At 41.2% G+C, this 19,300-nt stretch overlaps 1 protein-coding gene across 1 annotated transcript; it reads left to right on the top strand.

Moving 5' to 3' along the window:
* Positions 1-7,334: 7,334 nt before the first annotated feature.
* On the top strand, positions 7,335-9,937 carry LOC109314877 (small integral membrane protein 10-like protein 2A). The gene is made up of 2 exons (XM_019542244.1): positions 7,335-7,877; positions 9,709-9,937. The coding sequence occupies exons 1-2, from the start codon at positions 7,692-7,694 to the stop codon at positions 9,727-9,729; spliced, it is 207 nt and encodes a 68-aa protein (XP_019397789.1). The 5' UTR covers positions 7,335-7,691; the 3' UTR covers positions 9,730-9,937.
* The last annotated feature ends 9,363 nt before the right edge of the window (positions 9,938-19,300 follow it).

Raw genomic sequence — 19,300 nt, 5'->3', positions numbered from 1 at the left:
GCTCGCTCGGCCCTGCCGCCCGCCTCTGCGCCCTCCCCCCACGGCCGGGCCTCGGCAGCGCTCGGGGAAGCTCGAGCCTGGAGCCTGCGGCATCTTCGCGGTCGGCGGCCCAGCCTCGGGACTCTTCGGCTCCGCTCGGGAGCGCTGAGCTCATCGCCGGCCCGGTCTCGGGACTCTTCGGCAACGCTCGGGAGCGCTGAGCTCATCGCCGGCGCGGCCTCGGGACTCTTCGGCGACGCTCGGGCTTCTCCGGCCCAGAGTGACGGCTTCGGAAACGCTTGGGTCCCCCTCACCTCAACTGAGGGACCGCCATGTTTGTGCTACTAACCTAGTCCGGGGTGGTGGGGGTGGGGCCTGGTCTCCACTCTTACTCTTTCCTTGTCCTGAGCATCTTAGGGTGACTGTTACCAGCGTTAGGCCTCACTGCAGCGTGTCGTCTCCCCTCAGTTTCATCTGCACTGGAAGTTACCATGTCAAGAGGCGCATGGGACCAGCACGCACTGGGGCTGCTGCCCGGGGCAGCATTTTCCATCTGTGGGGCTGTGCTGCCCTGGGATGTGGCGTAGGGCCTCCTGTCACCATGTTTCTCTGTTACGCAAATCCTTGAGCACCAGTTTCTTTTCAACGGGTGGCAGCATAGTCTAACAAGCTGCAAACCACAAGCCGTGTGGTGATTTCATGTTATGATTGTGTAACGTTGATTTCTTTTGTTGCAATGTAGCATTACTGGGGTTGCCAGCACGCCCAGATTGGCGCAGAGTCTACTGGGATTGGCATTGATGTCCCCATGACTACTGAAAGCAATCCGGGAGATTTATGTTACATTAGCTATTTAGCTAACATTGCAGCATGTTAGGAAAAAACTCCCCCAGAATAGCTTCAGTCAGAGTTGGCAACCGTAAGCATTACACCAAAACGTTAGTCCTTCAGAGGTTATCCTGATGGGGGGGTTTCTAAGCATTTAGGATGTTAACAGATCCCAAGAATTTTTAAACAGTCTGACAAAGATTCCTTTCTCCTTTCAGCTGCTCTGGTTTCACTCTCCTGTGATAACATCACCTCTTTAATCTTCTAGTCCTCTAGAGCAGCATTTCTCAAGCTGTGGGTTGCGACCCAAGAGTGGGTTGCAAGAATACATGAAAGGGTTGTGAGCAAACTTTTAAAATGGATTCTCCTTTAAAGGAGAAAAACATGGGAAACCGGGGCTTTTCTCTTCCAGGCTGGCAGATTTCCAGCCTGGACAGTTGGATTTAGCATAACTGTTGCATTTAGTGCAACTGTCCCCACCACCATGAACATTGTATCCCTCCTGAGGCTGGAGGCACCCAAGCTCCCACAGGTGGCAGCAGCAGTGGCGGCAGCGGAGGCATAGTGGCAGGGAGCAGCAGGTAGCTCCCCCAGACAGCCGGGGGGGAGGGAGTGGTGAAAAATAGAGGACATAAGACCATCTGGTTTCATATCAATAGAGGACAGAAGACCAGACTGTGCTCTATAAAACCGGACGAATGGCCACCCTAGTCAGGACCGGCCATTGATATTTACAAATGGGTCCTGGTACAGAAATGATTGAGAACCACTACTCTGGAGATCCTGCAACAACCACACAGAAGTCAAATTTTGACAGATATGATTCTCCATTGCCTTAATTTCCCATTTTGACAAAAAGGAAGAGGCATAAAGACTATGGGGTTGTCCAATGTGAATAACATTAGTGTAAGAATGTACTAATTTCTCATGCATGGATTTTGATGGAAGAAAAAAGCCTGCCAGAGTACCACTGTGCTCCTGCTACTCTTAGCTGGTGCAATACACTTAGGTGGGACAGATCTGAAGCTGCTCTGGCTTAGGCCAAAGGTTAGGATGTCCCTAGGCAGACCTGGAACTGAAAAGGTTAAAAGGTCCTATCAAACCACCTTTGCCCTCTTTTTCTGCATTCTGTGCTATCTGAGCTGTAAAATTGGTTCCAATATTTAAAATGTGAAAAATAAACACAATAGTTACCAAATCTAAACATGAAAAGTTTAAAGTTTTCTTTATACTTTACAAAGAATAATTTCAAAAAAGTCTTTCACTTTAAAAGTATACTTTTATTCTTTGTCTTTACTTCTGTGATTAGATAGTAACTTTATTTTCCTTGCAGTTATGTTTATGGCAACTGACTGTTATGATAAAACATAAAATGACTTCAGTAGGATAAAAAGAGAAGGATAAAGGTTGCCATGGAGAAAACATTTGCTTTAGCACAAAATGTTGTTATCCTGTCAGGAGGTAACTGCTGTCTTTATGCACATGTTCTTCTCAGTGTTCTTCCATCAGACTATTTTGGGATCAATTCTTTTCCATCTGTCCACAGATTTATAATGTACAAGCATAAGGCATGGTTTAAATATTTCACTCAGTGGCTTTCTGGGTATTCAGATATTTATACCAGAAAACTAGCTATTTACTTGCAGCCATATTCAACCATCTTTTGGCATTGGATAGATTCCACTTAATAGAGAACGAGACATTTGTTCCATCTTCTTGATATGTATTTATAAGATTTGATTGACTTAAAAAGGAGAGGATGGAAGAATATCAAATGTATGGTAACTCTACATTTGGAATCTCAGCCATGCATTGCTCAATATGTAATGATGCTGTGAATCCAATATAAGAAAGATGGTTATTCTTGTTCCTTATGTTCTTTTGGGTACACTATATATTACTTGTTTATGAATTAATATCTGTATATATTTATATTTTACTTTATCCTTATATCTCTTTGGTACCTGGTATGAAATAATATTTTATTAAACAGAAAGAAATGGGTAATGAAGTACTATACATTTACACAGCTCTTTGCAGACAAATTCTTTGCCTGTAGAATGAGAGGCATGAAGGATGGTCTGAAAGGACAGGTTGAAAGGTTAGAGTTAGACAACTGGTAGCAGACCTAGGGGTAGATGAGAGGGGCCCCAGCCCTGGGTACTGAGTTAGAGGTAGTTATAGAATGGTGGCCTCCAGGGGAATCTGTGTTGTAGCAGCAGCCAGGGTGTGGAGAGTAGCATCTGGTGCAAAATAAGACCCTCTGGCAGAGCTAGGAACTTACAATAATGTGTATTGAATACAGGCAATCCTCAACGTACAATGTTTTGCACTTACAATTTATAAATTGACACCATTTCAACTTTCTGACATCTGTTTCAACTTTACAATGCTTGAGCTGATGCCACGCCACACCAGCAAACAAGTTAACTGCATTGCCCATCTCCCTGGAGAACATCTGTTCAAACCTCCTTAGACACCTTCTTTAAGTAAGCAGACAAGACTCTAGAAAAACCTGCAGCCAAAACTTCTGAGAAGACTCCAGCCAAGAAATCTTCAAGAAGTCCAACAAAGTCACCTCAGAGAAGTCCTTCCAAATCAATATGATTGCTATTTACAATATAAATACATTAATGTACCTACATTACTCTTCTATAATTGATTGAGTATAAAATTCTGGGTTATTTTTGGTGAAAATAGGGTATCAGGCCTTTGTTCAGGAACCAATCCCTCATTTATAACATTGTTTCCTATGGTTCTGAGTTGCAATGTTTTGACTTAAGACAGTTTTCAGGAACCAATTGTGTCATAAAGTTGGAGGACTGCCTATATACAGTTACAAACAATGTAGTATTGTATACTAATTATGTAGGGGGAAAAATGGTGATATCGCAATTCATTATAAATCCCTCCAGGGGACTGATAACATAATGAACCATAAATCTGAAGCATATATCAGAACTTGAATGCTGATTCATCATTTGGTAATCTACTTGTCATCTATGACATCCTTCAAAAATACTGACAGGTTTTTCTTAGAAATGAGGGGGAAGTCTTCATTTGAAACATTTTAAAAAAGTACACTGTATAAATGTTTTTATTGTGTATGTACTGGCATTACCACCATATTCATACTTTAAGTGGATGGGGAGTGGCAGGATAATCAGCCTGATGCAATACTGGAAACTTTTACACACTATGATACACAGCTTCAGGATGACAGGATTCATCATTTGTTCTTTTCCATCATCTTTCATCCCAGAATATCAGCATGCATTTATACATACTAGTTAATTGATAAGGCTGCACACACAACATGACAATTAAATAAATAACCTTTCTTACAGGCATTTAACAGATGATGGAAATGCAATAGATGTCTGAGACAAACCCAGAAGTGGAACATGGGGTCCTGAGCCATAGATACCAGCTGCAGCCACTAGATGGCAATGTTCACTGACATGGGCGCATAACCATGATTGGCAGACAAGGTTCTTTGGGTGAATCTGATATCTTTTATTAGAGCAACTTAAACAGTTGGAAAACAATTATTAAGCAAGCTTTCAGGTTCAAAAACCCTTTGTCAGGCTAAGAATGTTTCAGCAGTTGGTGTGTGCTCTTCCTAGATAGAATGAAAAGTACAGAAGCCATAGCTGACATGCATACAGGACAGGCAGTCAGTGAAAATATAGATTGAGGAGTCAATAGGTGAGAGACAGACTGGGGGGGCGGGGGAAGGGGGGAGAGAAGGGAGATGAATAGTGGAGAGATACCTGGGGAGTCAGATGTCAGGCAGGTTATGTGTCATAAATCCAATGTCTATATTTAGTCCATGATTTTTAGTATCCAGGAGGTTGATGAAGTGGAGTTCATAGGCTCGTCTCTGGGTAGTGTTTTGTAAGTTTCCTTTGAGGATCAGGATTGAGAGGTTGGGGAAAGAGTGGTTTTCTTGTGAGAAATGTGCCCCCACAGGTAACTGGGTATTCCTGTCTTTGATATATTTCCAGTGTGCAACCTATACCCCTTAACTATGATTGGCATTTGGTAGACTATATAAATACATAAACAGACACAGAATTAAATGCATACCTGTTTTGAAAGTGTAACATCTGTTTTCAGGGAAAATCTAGTGTAATTTAACTTTAAAACAATTTGAAACTAAGGGGCCAACATGGTAAGTGCAGTAGCTGGGTTTACAAGAAGCATTATAATTCACAATGTATTAGAAAGAAGGATCATGCCTGCAAGATATACATTCTTATTTCATGCATTAATTGTATTAGTTTAGAAAATTCAGACTACATGATTTTTTCAAAGCAGAGTAGTGAGAAACATGGGGTTTTCAGGTTGTTTTCTATCTTGTACTAGTTAAAACAAATGCGTTACTTAAAAACAAATGCTGCAGTCAAGAATTATATGTTCACACAAGTCAAAAGCAAAATGCTCATTGATTTCAATGATGTAGAATTAAGATGTTATTCCCAAAGAGAGAGATCTGAGAAGAAACCTGGAAGTCAGGAATTGCTTCCTGGGTTCTGGTTCTGTCTGGCTTCCCCAGAAGCCTTGGACAAGTCCCCGTGCCTCCACTCCTCAGATTTCCCACATCTAAAGTTGTGTTATTCACTATTAAATGTTCTAAGACTAAATAGTTAACATGTAAAGTGCTTGAAGATTTATAAAGCTAGACAACATGTAGGTAGTTGTGTTTTATTTCTTCTTTAGTTCTTTGAATTACTTACCTATATATCTTAATATAAATAGGTGATTACTGCATACATGCTAATTTTAACTATGTCAAGTTACAGCACATCATTACCTTCCCGTGACAGGGTATACTCCAGAATAACTCAACTGAATATAGGGAGGTAAATGGATGTAAAACTGGTGTGAGATCAGAATAAAGCCCACAGAATTAAAAATATTGCAGCAGACATTTTAGGCATGATTGCTTTCCTGAATTTTGAAAAAACAGAAGAAATGCAGCCTCTTGATATAGTATATACCAAATTTAAACACAGCTCTCATTCTGTTTTCAGGGAAAAATAATCTACAATAAAAAAGGAAATATTGCTTTTAAATGTCAATACCAAATGCAGTGAAGAGAAGAGTCTGAAAGAGCTGTGAAAACACAATCTGAGATCATGTTTTTTTCCTATACAATAATGAAAAAAATGTGAACTGAATGCATAATTTAATGTATTAACACAGATGATTGACAATGTATCACAGAGAGATAAAGCCAGTACCGCCATTTTCAACACATTCTGATACACTTCTCTTTAGTTATAATACAAGGCATTTTGTGGTTGTTCAGTACTGTGCTTTGGGTGGACATAGTATATGCTTCTGAGTAGTCTCATTAGGTGATGGGACTACTCCTACAGGTAAACATTATACACTACCATAAAAGCCCATCAAAAATGACAGGTAAAATAGGCTACTTGTTATAGGGTGCCATGTTTCTGCTATCCACTGTGTCATTACCAACTCAAGCTGTTTTGCCTGGTCATCTTCTATACGATGGGTATCCATCAACATTTCCAAGTGTCTCCTCTCTAAACTCCTTTGGATAGTTTTTCAGACATTGATGATTTTCCATGTATGGTGCATTTGGATTAATTCCTCCATATAGTCCATGAATCATACATCTCATCACAATGATCTTTGTTCAACAGGCAATGCACTGTTGTATGATCAAATATTTGTTTTAAAGTTCTGGTAATGCTCATTGTTCCGACTCATCATCAAGTCCCACAAATACTATGGAAACGGTCTTCTTGGAGGCAGAATCACTTTACCCTTAGGACAACAACTCTGGAATTGGCCATCTGATGGTCTTTCAGCTTGGAAGTTTAAGGAGTTACAAAATTGGCATACCATGTTCATCAATCCACAACTATATTCCTCAGTCCTGTCTTCAGTGAATCTATTGCTGCCTACCATTTCAGCCTGTTCTCTCTTGCCTCCGCATGCAATGGAAAGGCCAAGGGTATCTCTTCTATGACATCCTCTTTGCTCATTGATTTCGTTTTTGTCTTACTCTTGCTGTTCTTTCTGCATTCAGTCGCTGACTATTCTCCGCTTCACCTTGATAAGGGTGTTACGGGTTTTAGTTAAAGTAAGGGTGTTAAAGACAGTTTTTGTTTGGGTACCAAGAGTACACCATAACTAATTGAAATCAATCACTACAAGTCCAGAAACATGATGGCAAATATGTTTTTTTGAGCATGACACAGACAGAATGACCAAGACAAAAACAAAGCAAAGTATTATAGAGGATGGTTGTAAGCTTGTTGGGTAGGGACTTGGTTCTATGTTTGCAAATGAGAGGCCTGATTCTTTTGAGTCCAGGCCTTTGGCTACTTACATAAGTAATAGACTAAAGGATAAAAACTACAAGGTGTTAAAAGGCATGGCGGATCTACAGAATCAGAGAATGGTAGGGGTGAAGAGACGTCTTGGATCGCCTAACCCCAACGCACTGCCCAGATGCAGGATGCACAGTATTCAGCACGCGACTGCACCACGGATCTCATAACGCACAGCACCCAACCTGCGCGTCCCAACCCCGCCCCGCCTCAGGCTGGCGGAGCACTGCGCATGCGCTCATATGGAACGTCCCTTCCCCGGAAGTGGGCGGGGCTAGGAAAAGCGGTGGAGTCTCACTGTGCGTACTGCCCATGCGCGGAGGCGGCGTTGCGTGTCTGGCGTGTGCCATCGCGGTGCGTAAGCATTACGTAACCCTGTTGTGACGTCGCCGGGCTTGCGGGCTCCCGTTGTTCTCCCCTGTAGCTCCGCAGCCTGCGCCTGGCTGTTGCGGGGGGCGGCTCGCTGCGGGGCCGGCGCGGCGCGGCGCGGGGTGCGGAGGAGCGGGCGCGGGGTTTATGGCGGCGGCACTGTCCGCCCTGGCTGCTAGGCTGTCGCAGTCGGCCGCCGCCAGGTCCTACGGCGTGTTCTGCAAGGGGCTGACCCGGACCCTGCTCATCTTCTTCGACCTGGCCTGGAAGCTCCGCATCAACTTCCCCTACCTCTACATCGTGGCCTCTATGATGCTCAACGTGCGGCTGCAGGTGAATGCGGCGGGGCGCTGCTCCCTCCCCCCCACTCGCTGCTCTGCGTCCGAGGGAAGGGGCCGAGGGCAGAGAGACTGCTCCGCTGTCAGGGAGGCTCCTTCATCGTAGCTGGGTTCAAAGAGCCTTGAAAAATCCAGTTGGAAAATGGCCCCCCGCCCCTTAGCTTCATCCAGAGCCGGCCTGCGATAAGAAAACACCCAGACATGAGGTTGCCAAATCCAGGGCTCTGCCATCCTCCCGTGCTGTGCCAGCAGCTTCAGTGACATCCGTAAAGACTCGAGTATCCCCCGGTTTAATTCTCTGGTATTTATGCGTCCTCAGATGGAGTCTGTCCTAGTCTGGAGTTCGCGCTTCCCTCTAGTGCCTGCGACCTGCCAAGTCTCTGAGCAGGCAGGAGCTGGGGGTCTGGTTGTCTTTTATTCTGTCTTGAAGAGAGCTGAGGATTGATCCTAGTCAGTGGTAGAGGTCTCTGGGCCATGCTGTGACACGTTTGAGACGCACTCCACTGTCTTGCTGGCTGAGTCTGTTGCAATTACATTCTGATTAGGTCTCTCATGCGTCTCATAGCAGAGCTTGTGGTAGTTAGTGAGGAGCAGGCCTTTCCCTGGGCTGGAATTGATTATCCTGTTGAATGTCTGTTCTATAGATGTTCCTCTGGTTAAGTTTCACCCACAAGCAGCACAGCTGTCTAGTGAGTCTTAAAAAGTAGTTTTGAGGTAAAGACTGCTTTTAAAATGAACTAAAAGGCGTCCTGTAAAACCCTGACTTGCATTTTATATGTAAGTGTTTTAAATTGCAATTTAGTGTAAATTATTTTCAATCTGTTCCTAACACACATTTTGGCCAGTAGGAATTGAAGTCTTGCATTGTATATCATCTTTATCACCACACTTTACTGCATAGGAGCATGATTCAACTCATGCAAAAGTCCATGAAAGTTTTGCTATTGGCTCTGCTCAAAAGTTTGTGATAGCTGACTGAAGATTGCAGCTAAAGGAAAAGACAGTGCTGGTATAGCAAGTTTCTAAAGGCTGGGTTGTGGCACTGGATGGGGGACAAGTCTGCTGTTGCCACTTATGACATCTTGGATGAAAAACTTGCTTTTGAATCAAGCCAATAATCTCTCCATGTCAATCATTTTTCTGTATGAATTGGGCAGTTGACAGTAAGACATGAAGCCTCTCTCTTGCACCTATTTATGCTTTAGCTCCTAACGTTCATAACTAGACATAGTTAGAGTCTAAACATGTTTTATATTCACCCTCACCATGGGTTGGAAGATTGCCTGTGGCTGATCCTAATATTCATCTTTTAATCCTTAAAGGAAAATTACATTTAAAAAATGGAGCTGAAAAGTCAATCTTGGATCACTGTCTTTGAAATAGCAAGATGAATTATGTAAACTGTACTTTTATGCAGTAAGTTTTCTGTCTTCTAATTTGCGGAATCGCCTTTAATCGTTTTTATCTCTCAGTAAAGGAAAGCTCCTAAATGTAAACCCCCCCAAAAGTGGGAAATAACATGTGCATGTGAATAGAAGGACACTTGGGACAGAAGGACACTTTCTAATTTGTTGTCATTGAACACATTTGAAAACATATGTGTTAAATGAAAAGTATAGGTACTTACCTGCAGCAATATAATTTCCTCTGAGCTACTTTCTGCAATTTGATCATTTTATTAAATGGAGGTTACAATATACTATCCAGTAAAATTAATGAAGTAGTTCCAATTTGACACAGGAATATTACAGGGGGGGCTTTCTGGGATGGGATTGGGGTTTTTTATTGAAATAATCATTACATGAATTCTGTATTTCTTTTTTCAGGTTCATATTGAGATACACTGACTTATGACTTGGTGTGCTGCTTATACTTCAAGGATAGTTAATCAAATCTTGTATTCCTGTTTCATAAAATGCAACACTTTTGAAGGACAGAGGAGCTGTGCATATCTCCTATATGAATATGGAGGAGGAGGAAGATTTAGACAACAAACAGTTATGCAAAACTGGTCCAAATCGGAAAAAGGAGATTCTTCACTTTCCAGATATATACTCCTTGAATAACTCTCAAGCTACTCCTTTTAAGATTAGGGATTGTTCTCTATTTATACCTTTGCTTCATATTGGCAAGAAAATGCCTCATTTGAGCAAATTGACTAGGATGAGTTCAAGTATAGCTGCCTCTTCTGGTCTCTTTATTTCACCTCAAAGTGAGCAATTTGATAACTGTTTTAATAGTGCTTTGATATCAAATTGGCTGGAGAAAGCTCATAATTCCATTACTGACTTGGATGCTTTATGCTCCATTGGAGACAGTTGTGAATGCTTTGCACATTTCTGGTTTTCTGAACTACAACATGATTCAAAACGGCAGTTATTGGAATTGGAAATGAGCCTAATTGATGATGAATTGCAGCTTGCATTTCTTGAGGGGTTGGACTCTGAATTGCAGCCTTCTGATTTGCATTTCATCTTTGCTGCCACACTGAGTGAATATCCCATGGAACTCCTGAACAAACAGAAACCATATGTTTTCCTTGACTATTTAAACCTGTTATCTTCAGAGCATACAACTGGATATAATAAATTTATGCTTTCAAGCATAAATTATACAACAGCTAATCCTCAGCTATCTCAGTGGTTGTTAGCTGTTTTTGCACTAACAAATCTGTGGCATGCAGTAGTACAGGTAAAAACAAAACAGTGCTGAAATTTTATTACTGGCTGTTTTTAAGTCTAATAGAAAAATATCTGACTAAATCAAAGATAGTGTTGAGACAAAGTTACCATTCGTGTTCCAACGGGATATCTGACAACTAAAATTAAATCACACTTCTAAACTGCTAGTGAAATGGACTATCTAATAAAAGGGAATGTTTTTATGCACATACAGTTGGATTTCAGGGTCAAGAGGATTTTAATTTTAGTTTGAATAGGGACTTGGCTTTCAAGATAAAACCAGGCTAGACTTTATTTTTACAAATGTTTTAGGGGAGGGGGAGAGTGTGTGTGTGTGTGTGTGTGTGTGTGTGTGTGTGTGTGTGTAAAGGGTCTAAGCCAAATGGGTACTCTGGTTGGTCTTAACTACTGCCCTGTTGCTAGTGGAAGTCTGTCATGGTGCCTTTTTTACTTTGAATCCAGAAGTTATTATTGGGATAAGTATCTTGCCATCAGTTTCTGATCTTTCTTGTAAGAACTTTGGTATTGGCCAGTTCTCAAAATTAGCTCTTTTCAGGAATAACTACAAGAGGTGGTATTGCTTCCATTCTGTAAAGATAAAGTTTCTCCATTGATACTTTTATGGCTTTGCACACTTCCAGGTGTCTAAACTATAGTATAATTCAAAACTACAATTGCTTAGAATTAGAAATGAGCCTAACTGGAGGTCTGTCAGTGTCTCCATTATAAGCACTTATTTTCAGGGTTTATATATTTCAGTTCCTTTAAAAACAGAACATCCCCCACCAACTCCCTTTTGTAACTGAAACAAACTATACTTATAAAGCTAATTTTCTAGGTTTAGTTGATATGAGCAGAATATAGAGGCCTGGAAGTATGTGCAAAAATAGTTCAAAATGCAATTCTTGTATTCCCCTAGTCCTGCAGCAGCTTCTGCTGATCTGATACTCCTATGTCTAAAGGCTATGCTTAAATTAGGCTGGCTGCAGACTAGTCTTCAGGGACCAGAATGGGGCTGGCAATGGGTAAAGCAAAGTGAATTATGTCCATGTCCCCTTTTTCCTTCCACTTGTACATGGTGGTATATAAAGCCTTACAGTAACTCTACACTATTGGAAGTACCATCCTGTTTCAGAAGGGTAATCCTTTCTCAGGTGCTGAATTTGGTTTTTGGACAAAACACCAACGAATGAAGCTGCCTATCTTTGTTCCTGAGTAGTTCTGTTGATTCCTCCTTTATGTGGAGAAGGGTTTTTGTAGAAATACCTAAAGATTTGTCTATACTGGGAAGGCAGGGTGTGAATTTACAGCAGGCCAGTAACTTTGTTCTAACTCTCCATGTGGATGCTTAGCATGCAGTAAGTACACAAGAGCTTATTCTGCCACTTGGCTGCTTGCAGATGTTAAAAAAATAAAAAACCCAACCAAACAAACCTAAAAAATGGTACGCTAACTTTAAACTTGGCACACTCCTATGTTTAGCCCAGCACATGCCCAGAAGAGGCAGTGCATTAATTGGATCTGGCTTGCTCGATGTCTGAATAGATTGGGTGCTTTAGTGGAGCATTTTTGGCACGTTTTATCTAATAGCTGATTGACTGAGCTTTAGATAAAGTGCCAGAAAGCCCTGTTGAAGCTCCTGATCTATGCAAACACTTTGGGGCCAACTCCAAGTAACACACTGCTCCTTCCAGTAAAACACAGCTTTTGTTTTGTTTTATTTTTAACATCTGCAGGCAGCCCTTGTGCTTGTTGCGTGCAAAGGTGTTCATTTGGGAAATTAGTGCAAAATAGCTAGCATGTTGTAAATTTATATCCTGGTTTACTGCATAGAAATTTCCTTGTTTAGACAAATTCTACCAGTGCCTTTGTGTGAGGTAGCTTACCCCACGTTCCTACTTACTACATGCTAAGTCTCCATACTGGGGGTTAGGACCCCCCCATCGCCATGTAGTAGTCATGGATGATGGGTTGTAAACAGCTGTGAGGAAGCTGTTGCTACAGCAGAAATTGGATTTTGTTTAACAGACCAGTGAAACCATTATAATGCGTCACATAACAGATCTTACATTTTAGTAGAAGGGTTTGAGACTTAAACGTGAGAGGTAAGAATCAAACCATTATCTTGGTAATGAAAATGTTAGAAATGCAAGAGTATTGTTTACCTTTAAAAATCAGTCAACAAGTCCCAAGTTGTGAGCGAGAATTGTTAATTATTTTAGGTACAACTTATTTTAGATGGTGCTGACTTTTAGGGTTTCTCTTGTTCTGCTATGAAATGTAGGCAGAGAGAACAAATGGAAGACTTAAATGGAACCGTCTTTAAAGATGTCTGTGGCAGGGTGCTTGTAGCTGACTTTAATTTTTGCTGAAGTAATGCTAACAAGTTCTTCTATGAGTAGACTTTGCAACATTGGATAAATAAGCTACAGGTCTGAGAATCTAGTGTTTTCTTAGGCAAAACTTGTGTTTTTTTGTTGTTGGGTTTTTTTTAATTGTGAGAGTGGCCTTTAGCCTTCATTACAAGGTCAATTTAAATGAGTTACAATACGTGTAAGTGAGGTAAGCTGATGAGAGAGATCTCTAATGTGCATAATTTTAATGTACGATTTTTTTTTAAATTTCTCTTGCTGCACAGTGGATGAAATCCATTCCAGTAGCATTTTAAGCTTGCTTTGAATTTTGACTGCTGGAAACCTAAACAGTAACTTTGCAACTTGAACATTCCTTCTGAGATTAAAACCATCTTTTCTTTTGATGTGGTAACATCTCACATAATGCCGTACGCTGCACTGTAAGTTTCGCAAAGCATTAATTGAAAGCAGTATTCTTGCACTAGTTGAACCGTGTGACTGGCAGAGACAGCTCTTGGGATTGTCCACTCCCCCTTGGAAGGGAGAATAGTTTACCAAAGGAAAGTCCTGCATGGCATATGAAAAAAACAAAACAAAAAAATGTGGCTGTTGCATGAACCACACTTCTTATTTATTATTCTTATTATTATTTTTATTATAACTGACTTGATGTTAGGTCCTCTCGAAGCAAAATTTCTGGACTAAGAATCCACTGTACCAACATACAGGGAATTTTGTGGCTTCAATAAGTTGAATCTAGGAATCGCTTGTCATAAATGCTCTGCTAAGGGCTGAGACTGTCAAGGGCAACCTGTTATAGTAGAGAAGATTGCCTTGTTTTAAGTGATGGAAGAGCAGTTTTTAAAAAGGCATCCTCCAGTTCATCATTATTTCTATTTTGACATTTGTGAAACTGTTGGTATTGAGCATATGTATATTTAAAACATCAGTGTAAGAGCATTATATTAAGTGAACCATTTTACATTTTAAAATGCAGTCTTATAAGGTATTGCTTAGTATTCTGCTTGTTCCTGAACCATTCATCAAGAATTCTATATCTGCCACTAGAAAGCAACCAAATGATGTGGTTAAAGAAAGGTAAGAAAATATTAAATATTCTAAAGCGTATTCATAAATCACTTTTCATAAACAATGTTTTATTTAGGTGGAATTAGAACCAATAGTGTGCTGCTGTTTTTAATTCGCGTATGCCTGCCAAAGCTATAAATGTATAGGTAAAACCACAGCACCATGTAGCGCAGGGATGCTTGTGTAAACTGTATTGGCACTTTACTCTTACCAAACACAAAAAACAGTAGAAATTTTACGTAGGTACTGATTTACTGATGTGGCTAGTAGCTAATGGCGTTCATAGCCTCTCCCTAGGTAATCATCGTGCATCATAAGGAAGCTGTGCAGACCCAGGCAAGAAACACCTGGGACATTTGTGGGAACTAATATTCCACAGAACTTGGCCTCTGGTAAGGGCTGTACTATCTGAAATGTCTTTCAGTGCATATTGCAGAAAAAGTGGTGCTTTTTTTTTTTTAGGGTTAGACTCTTACCTACTCTAATATTTATTACCCAACTAGTGTGTGCATGTGGGCTGGGGGAGAGGGGGTGCATTCCAGTGCTTTAATAAAAATAAATATTTTGACTGTATAAGCCTACTGGCTAGGCTTCTCTCCCCATCACCCCCTTTCTAACACATCCTCCTCTAGTTTTTTCAGTATTTTGGTAAATCATGAGAAATTAGCAAAAAATCTGCAGAGATGTCCATATCTGTTTTCTGTCACGAGAGTTTTTCTGTTTACCTCTTAGCATGGGACACATGCCACAAGTGGCAAGGGCAGCCTGTCTGTGGCATGCATCAGACTGGAGGGGGGACAGGCAGCACAGCAGCAGAAAAGGCAGGGAGAAGAAAGCAAAGCAGCCTGTCTGGCAGGGAGAAGGGATCTGAGTGACACTTTGGGAGGGCGTGGGCCTAGCTTGTGATATATATGCCATATAGATTGGCCCCCACTGTCTTAATCAGATGTACCACCTAAGTGGTAAACCCATTCTATTTGCTGTTTTCCCGAGATTGCTGCTTTGAAGAAAACAGTCCCAAACCCCAGTGCATGGCTATTCTCTTATAACTGTGAACTGAAACTTATTTATGCTGTCAGACACTTGTGGGCAATCAGTTCTGTAGAAGCTGGAAGCTGGAACCCAAACCTCCCACACCAGCTTCTGCGCTATTAGAGTTTTTGATTGAGAGCTTTGGTTACTTAAAAGTTCATAGGAACTTTTTTTGAGTTTATTTGGTTAAAATAGTTTTTTTTTTTTAAAGAGTGTTTTGAATATGGATTGTTTTTATGACGTGACTCTCTTGCCATTTTTGTCCTACAATATTTGAAAGAGTAAGCCTTTAGATCAAGTAACACTATTAATCCATGCTCCTTACTAAGTGTTAACATGATCAATTTTTTTCAAGTTTACAGCCTGAAATATATATATTTTAAATCTAAAGATGTATTTGATAGCTTCCCAATAAAAAAATAATTTTTGAAAAGGTACGATCTTCGGCATGTTCATACTTCCTGATTGTCAACTTTTCTCATATTAAATGCAGGAAGAATGTTTGGCTATCCACCTTGTTTTCATACCCAAATGTCAGGGAAAAAAAAGGAAGAAAGCAATTGCTTGAATATCAAGCTTTTAAATCCTTTTGTTCAATCCCTTTGTTTAGTTTTTGGATTAGCATCTAGTTTTGGGTTCAGCCTGCATTACCTGTATGCTCAAATTGCCACTGACAAACAACATCAGTGGAAGTCCAGGCTAAACATGTAATGTAGAACTAGACCCTGTATGTTTCTGATGTCTGTGAAAGGGATAAATTTAATTTTAAATGGATTTGTTTTCAGGATGTATCCCAAGGGACTTCTAGGAACTAAATCTGACCTTCTAATCCTGTTTATTCTGGTGGATTTATTTTTTTTATCACACTTTTTTTGTTTTTTTCTCCCTCTTCCTGTATGAAAGATCTGTACAGATGGTGAATTGACTGTATAAAGGCAACAGACTGAGAAACTCTTGTTTTAATCTTTTGATTATAGTAAGCTTGAGTATGTTATTGCCTACTGTGCAAGGTTTGTTCAGACAGATTTTTTTTCCTCACAAAAACTTACCCTTTGAAAATTAGTTAAATATAACTAATGCCTGCTTATCACCCTCAAAGTTAGTGGGAGCTTTATCATTGTCAAGCCCCTAATGATGTGTAGCAGTCTAATTTTCAATGCTTGTACTTACAGCAAACCTGAATTTTTTTTGGTTGCAAATTATCATACTTTATAGTAGTCTTTTCCCCACACAACAATTCTAATCAAATGCTTGACCATTATCCAAATTTTCTGGTACAACCTGTGAAGTGAAAATGTATGTTATTTTTCTAATAATATTGGTCAGGTACACCATATTGGCGTGTACATGTCACAAAAGAGATGTTTACAACAACTTTTATATGAATTTTACAGTTTTATTGTAGAAAATGATTTTTTTTACTTGGAGAGGAATTTCTGTAGTATGCTTGAATTTGTTCTAACTGAAGTGAAAACAGGCTTTTTAGTGGTGTACAGCACTAAATAAATTAAAGAAACTTGATGAATTGTAATGCTGCTCACTTAAACCACAGGAGGGAATTAAACATCAAACTTCTGCATCACTCTCTTAAGAGCTGTGTGTGTGTGTGTGTGTGTGTGTGTGTGTTTCCAGATGCACTCTCAAAAAAAAAAAATCTGAATTCAGCTTACTCCTATGGACTGTTACTGCAATTAATGTAATGTATTAAACTGAGTACGGAACAGTAATTTTGTGATGTTTACAATTCAGCTTAAAAAGCCAATGGATGGTTTAATCAAGCTATTTAAAAAAAAAAGAAGAAAGAAAATAAAACTTTAAAAGAAATTGCGTGTATTAATTTTCTTCTACCTGTATAGAGTTCAGCGTAATATACCATAAGTATACGTGAGCTCTTCAGCTTCTGGTGTTTCCTCCTCCTCTCCCACAAAATACACATCGTTGCCAGTTGGTATAAAAGTAAGAGTAAGAAGCTCCTCTTCCCTCCAAATATATTTTAAAGTAGGGAGTGAATCTGTTTGTCTTGGCCTTTTTGATTTAAAAAAAAGAAATATGCATGGTTTAGCTACTGAAATAAGTATGTGACGTGGCGGGGAGGGGGAATACAAACCAGTTATAAGACAGTGTGCTACTAATTGCACACACTTGGTGTCCAAGTTCTGGGTTTAGTTTCATAACTGAAGCATAGTACACTGGGTATTGCGTTACTTCATGTTTATACATTATAATACATTTTTACTATTCTGTGACAGCTGCTTGAGGTGCTTTAGGTTTGGACAAAAAATTACAAGTATATTTTTGCTGCAGGCGGGGGGGGGGTGTCAACCAGCTTGCCCCTTGCTGCTTGTCCTGCCCCTACTTGTTTTTCCCTGCCTGCCCCCCAGCCTTGGGGGCGGGGCGGGCAACCTTCCTACCTTACCCCCATGCAGCCTCTGCCACCTGTTGCCCTTCCCATCCCCACCCACCCGTTGTCTTTGCTCTATCCCTGCTCCAATCTGGGGCATGGAGCATGGCTCCAGCCAAGCCAGTGCCAGTAGCAGCTGTGGGTGAGATTGGGTAAGGGGGCAGGCTCGAGTGAGGCATAGGCACACAGCAGCTGCAGCCTGTACATACCATATTCCCAGATCAGGGGTTTTTCCTCCTCCGTGTTAGATGGGGGACAAATGGCTTGTCTTGGAATTGAGTAAATATAGTAGTTATCACTCCTTTTTATAGTTTAATGTTTTCATAAATATTAAGGGCTGGAAGGGACCTTACAAGATCATCAGGTCCAGCCCCCCTGCACTCGGGCAGGAAAGACTGTTGGGGTCAGATGACTCCAGCAAGGTGGCCATCAAGATGCTTCTTTTGAAGATCGCAGGGTGGGTGATTTGTGTCATCTTTGGGGGTAGGCTGTTCCAGACCCTTGGCACTCCACTTGTGAAGTTTATCCTTATGTCCAGTCTGAAGTGATCTTCCATCAGTTTGTGCCCATTGTTTCTTGTCTTTCCTTAGGGGGCCTTGGTAAACAGATGCTCCCCCAAGCCTGATGTATGCCCCTAATATACTTGTAGACTGCCACCAAGTCCCCTCTGAGTTTTTTTTTCTCCAGGCTGAACAGTACCAAGTCTTTCAGCCTCTCCTCATATGACCTGCTCTCCAACCTGCTCTCCAGATCTCTAATCATGCATGTACCCCTCCTTTGGACTCTCTGGAGCTTCTCCACTTCCTTCCTCAAGTGCAGCGCCCAAAACTGGACACAACTCCTGCTCTACTCAGCCTTGGTGAGACCACAGCTGAAGGATGCCATCCTTAACCTTGCTTGAGATGCCACGGTAGATGCATACTAGTGGTTGATGTGCTCTGCCAGCTATAACATTGTATTGGTGGCTCATGTTCATTCTATGGTCTATCATGACACCCAGGTCTCATTCAGTTGTGGTGCTAACAAGTGTAGCATGGCTAAGCCCATGTGTGTGTTGAGGATTATTTTTCCTCAGACGGAGCACTTTACGTTTCTCTGTATTAAATGTCATCAGGTTGAGGTCTGCCCATCTTGCAAGCCTGTTCAGGTTGGCCTGTATTGCCAGCCTGTCCTTGAGTGTGACCACGCTCCCCCATAGTTTGGTGTCTGCAAACTTTGCCAGTTCGTTTTTGATACTGGAATCCAAACTGTTGATAAAGATGTTGAAAAGCACTTGTCCAAGCACTAAACCCCGAGGGACATCACTGGTCACCTTCCGCCAAGTTGACTTGGTTCCATCTATCAATACTCTCTCAGTCCTACCTCAGAGCTAGTTACCTAGCCAGCAGACCATAAAGTAGTCGAGGCCTCATTTTCCCAATTTTACCATGAGGACATTGTGGGAGACTTTTCTTTCTTTTTTACTTCTGAAATATTTATGTTGCCTTTCTACTAACCATTTCCCTCCAGGATCATAAAAACATAAACATTGTAGAGATGCACAGATACATGCCTATTGCTTCGGCACTGATGCAAAGAAAATTGACAGCATCGGCAGTTGGCTTTTTTTGGCTGACATGGCCAATAATGTTGCCGATAAATGCCCCATGCATGCATCCAGCCACAGCACAGCACACAGGCAGCCAGAAGCACAGCCCGGCAGTGTGGAGAGCAGCTGGGTCTGGCTGGTAAGTCTGTGAGGGAAGGGGTATGGGGGTTGCAGACTGAGGCCCTCGCAATGAGGGAGGGAGTGGGGCAGGTGCTGCACAGCTGGGGCAGGGCACATGATGAAGCCACAAGTGGCTTGTCTGCAGGAGTGTGG

The sequence above is a fragment of the Crocodylus porosus genome, unplaced genomic scaffold (genome assembly GCF_001723895.1).
Source record: "Crocodylus porosus isolate Cpor-Errol unplaced genomic scaffold, CroPor_comp1, whole genome shotgun sequence".
In the NCBI taxonomy this organism is placed as follows: Eukaryota; Metazoa; Chordata; order Crocodylia; family Crocodylidae; genus Crocodylus; species Crocodylus porosus.
This window is presented reverse-complemented; position numbering and strand designations above follow the sequence as displayed.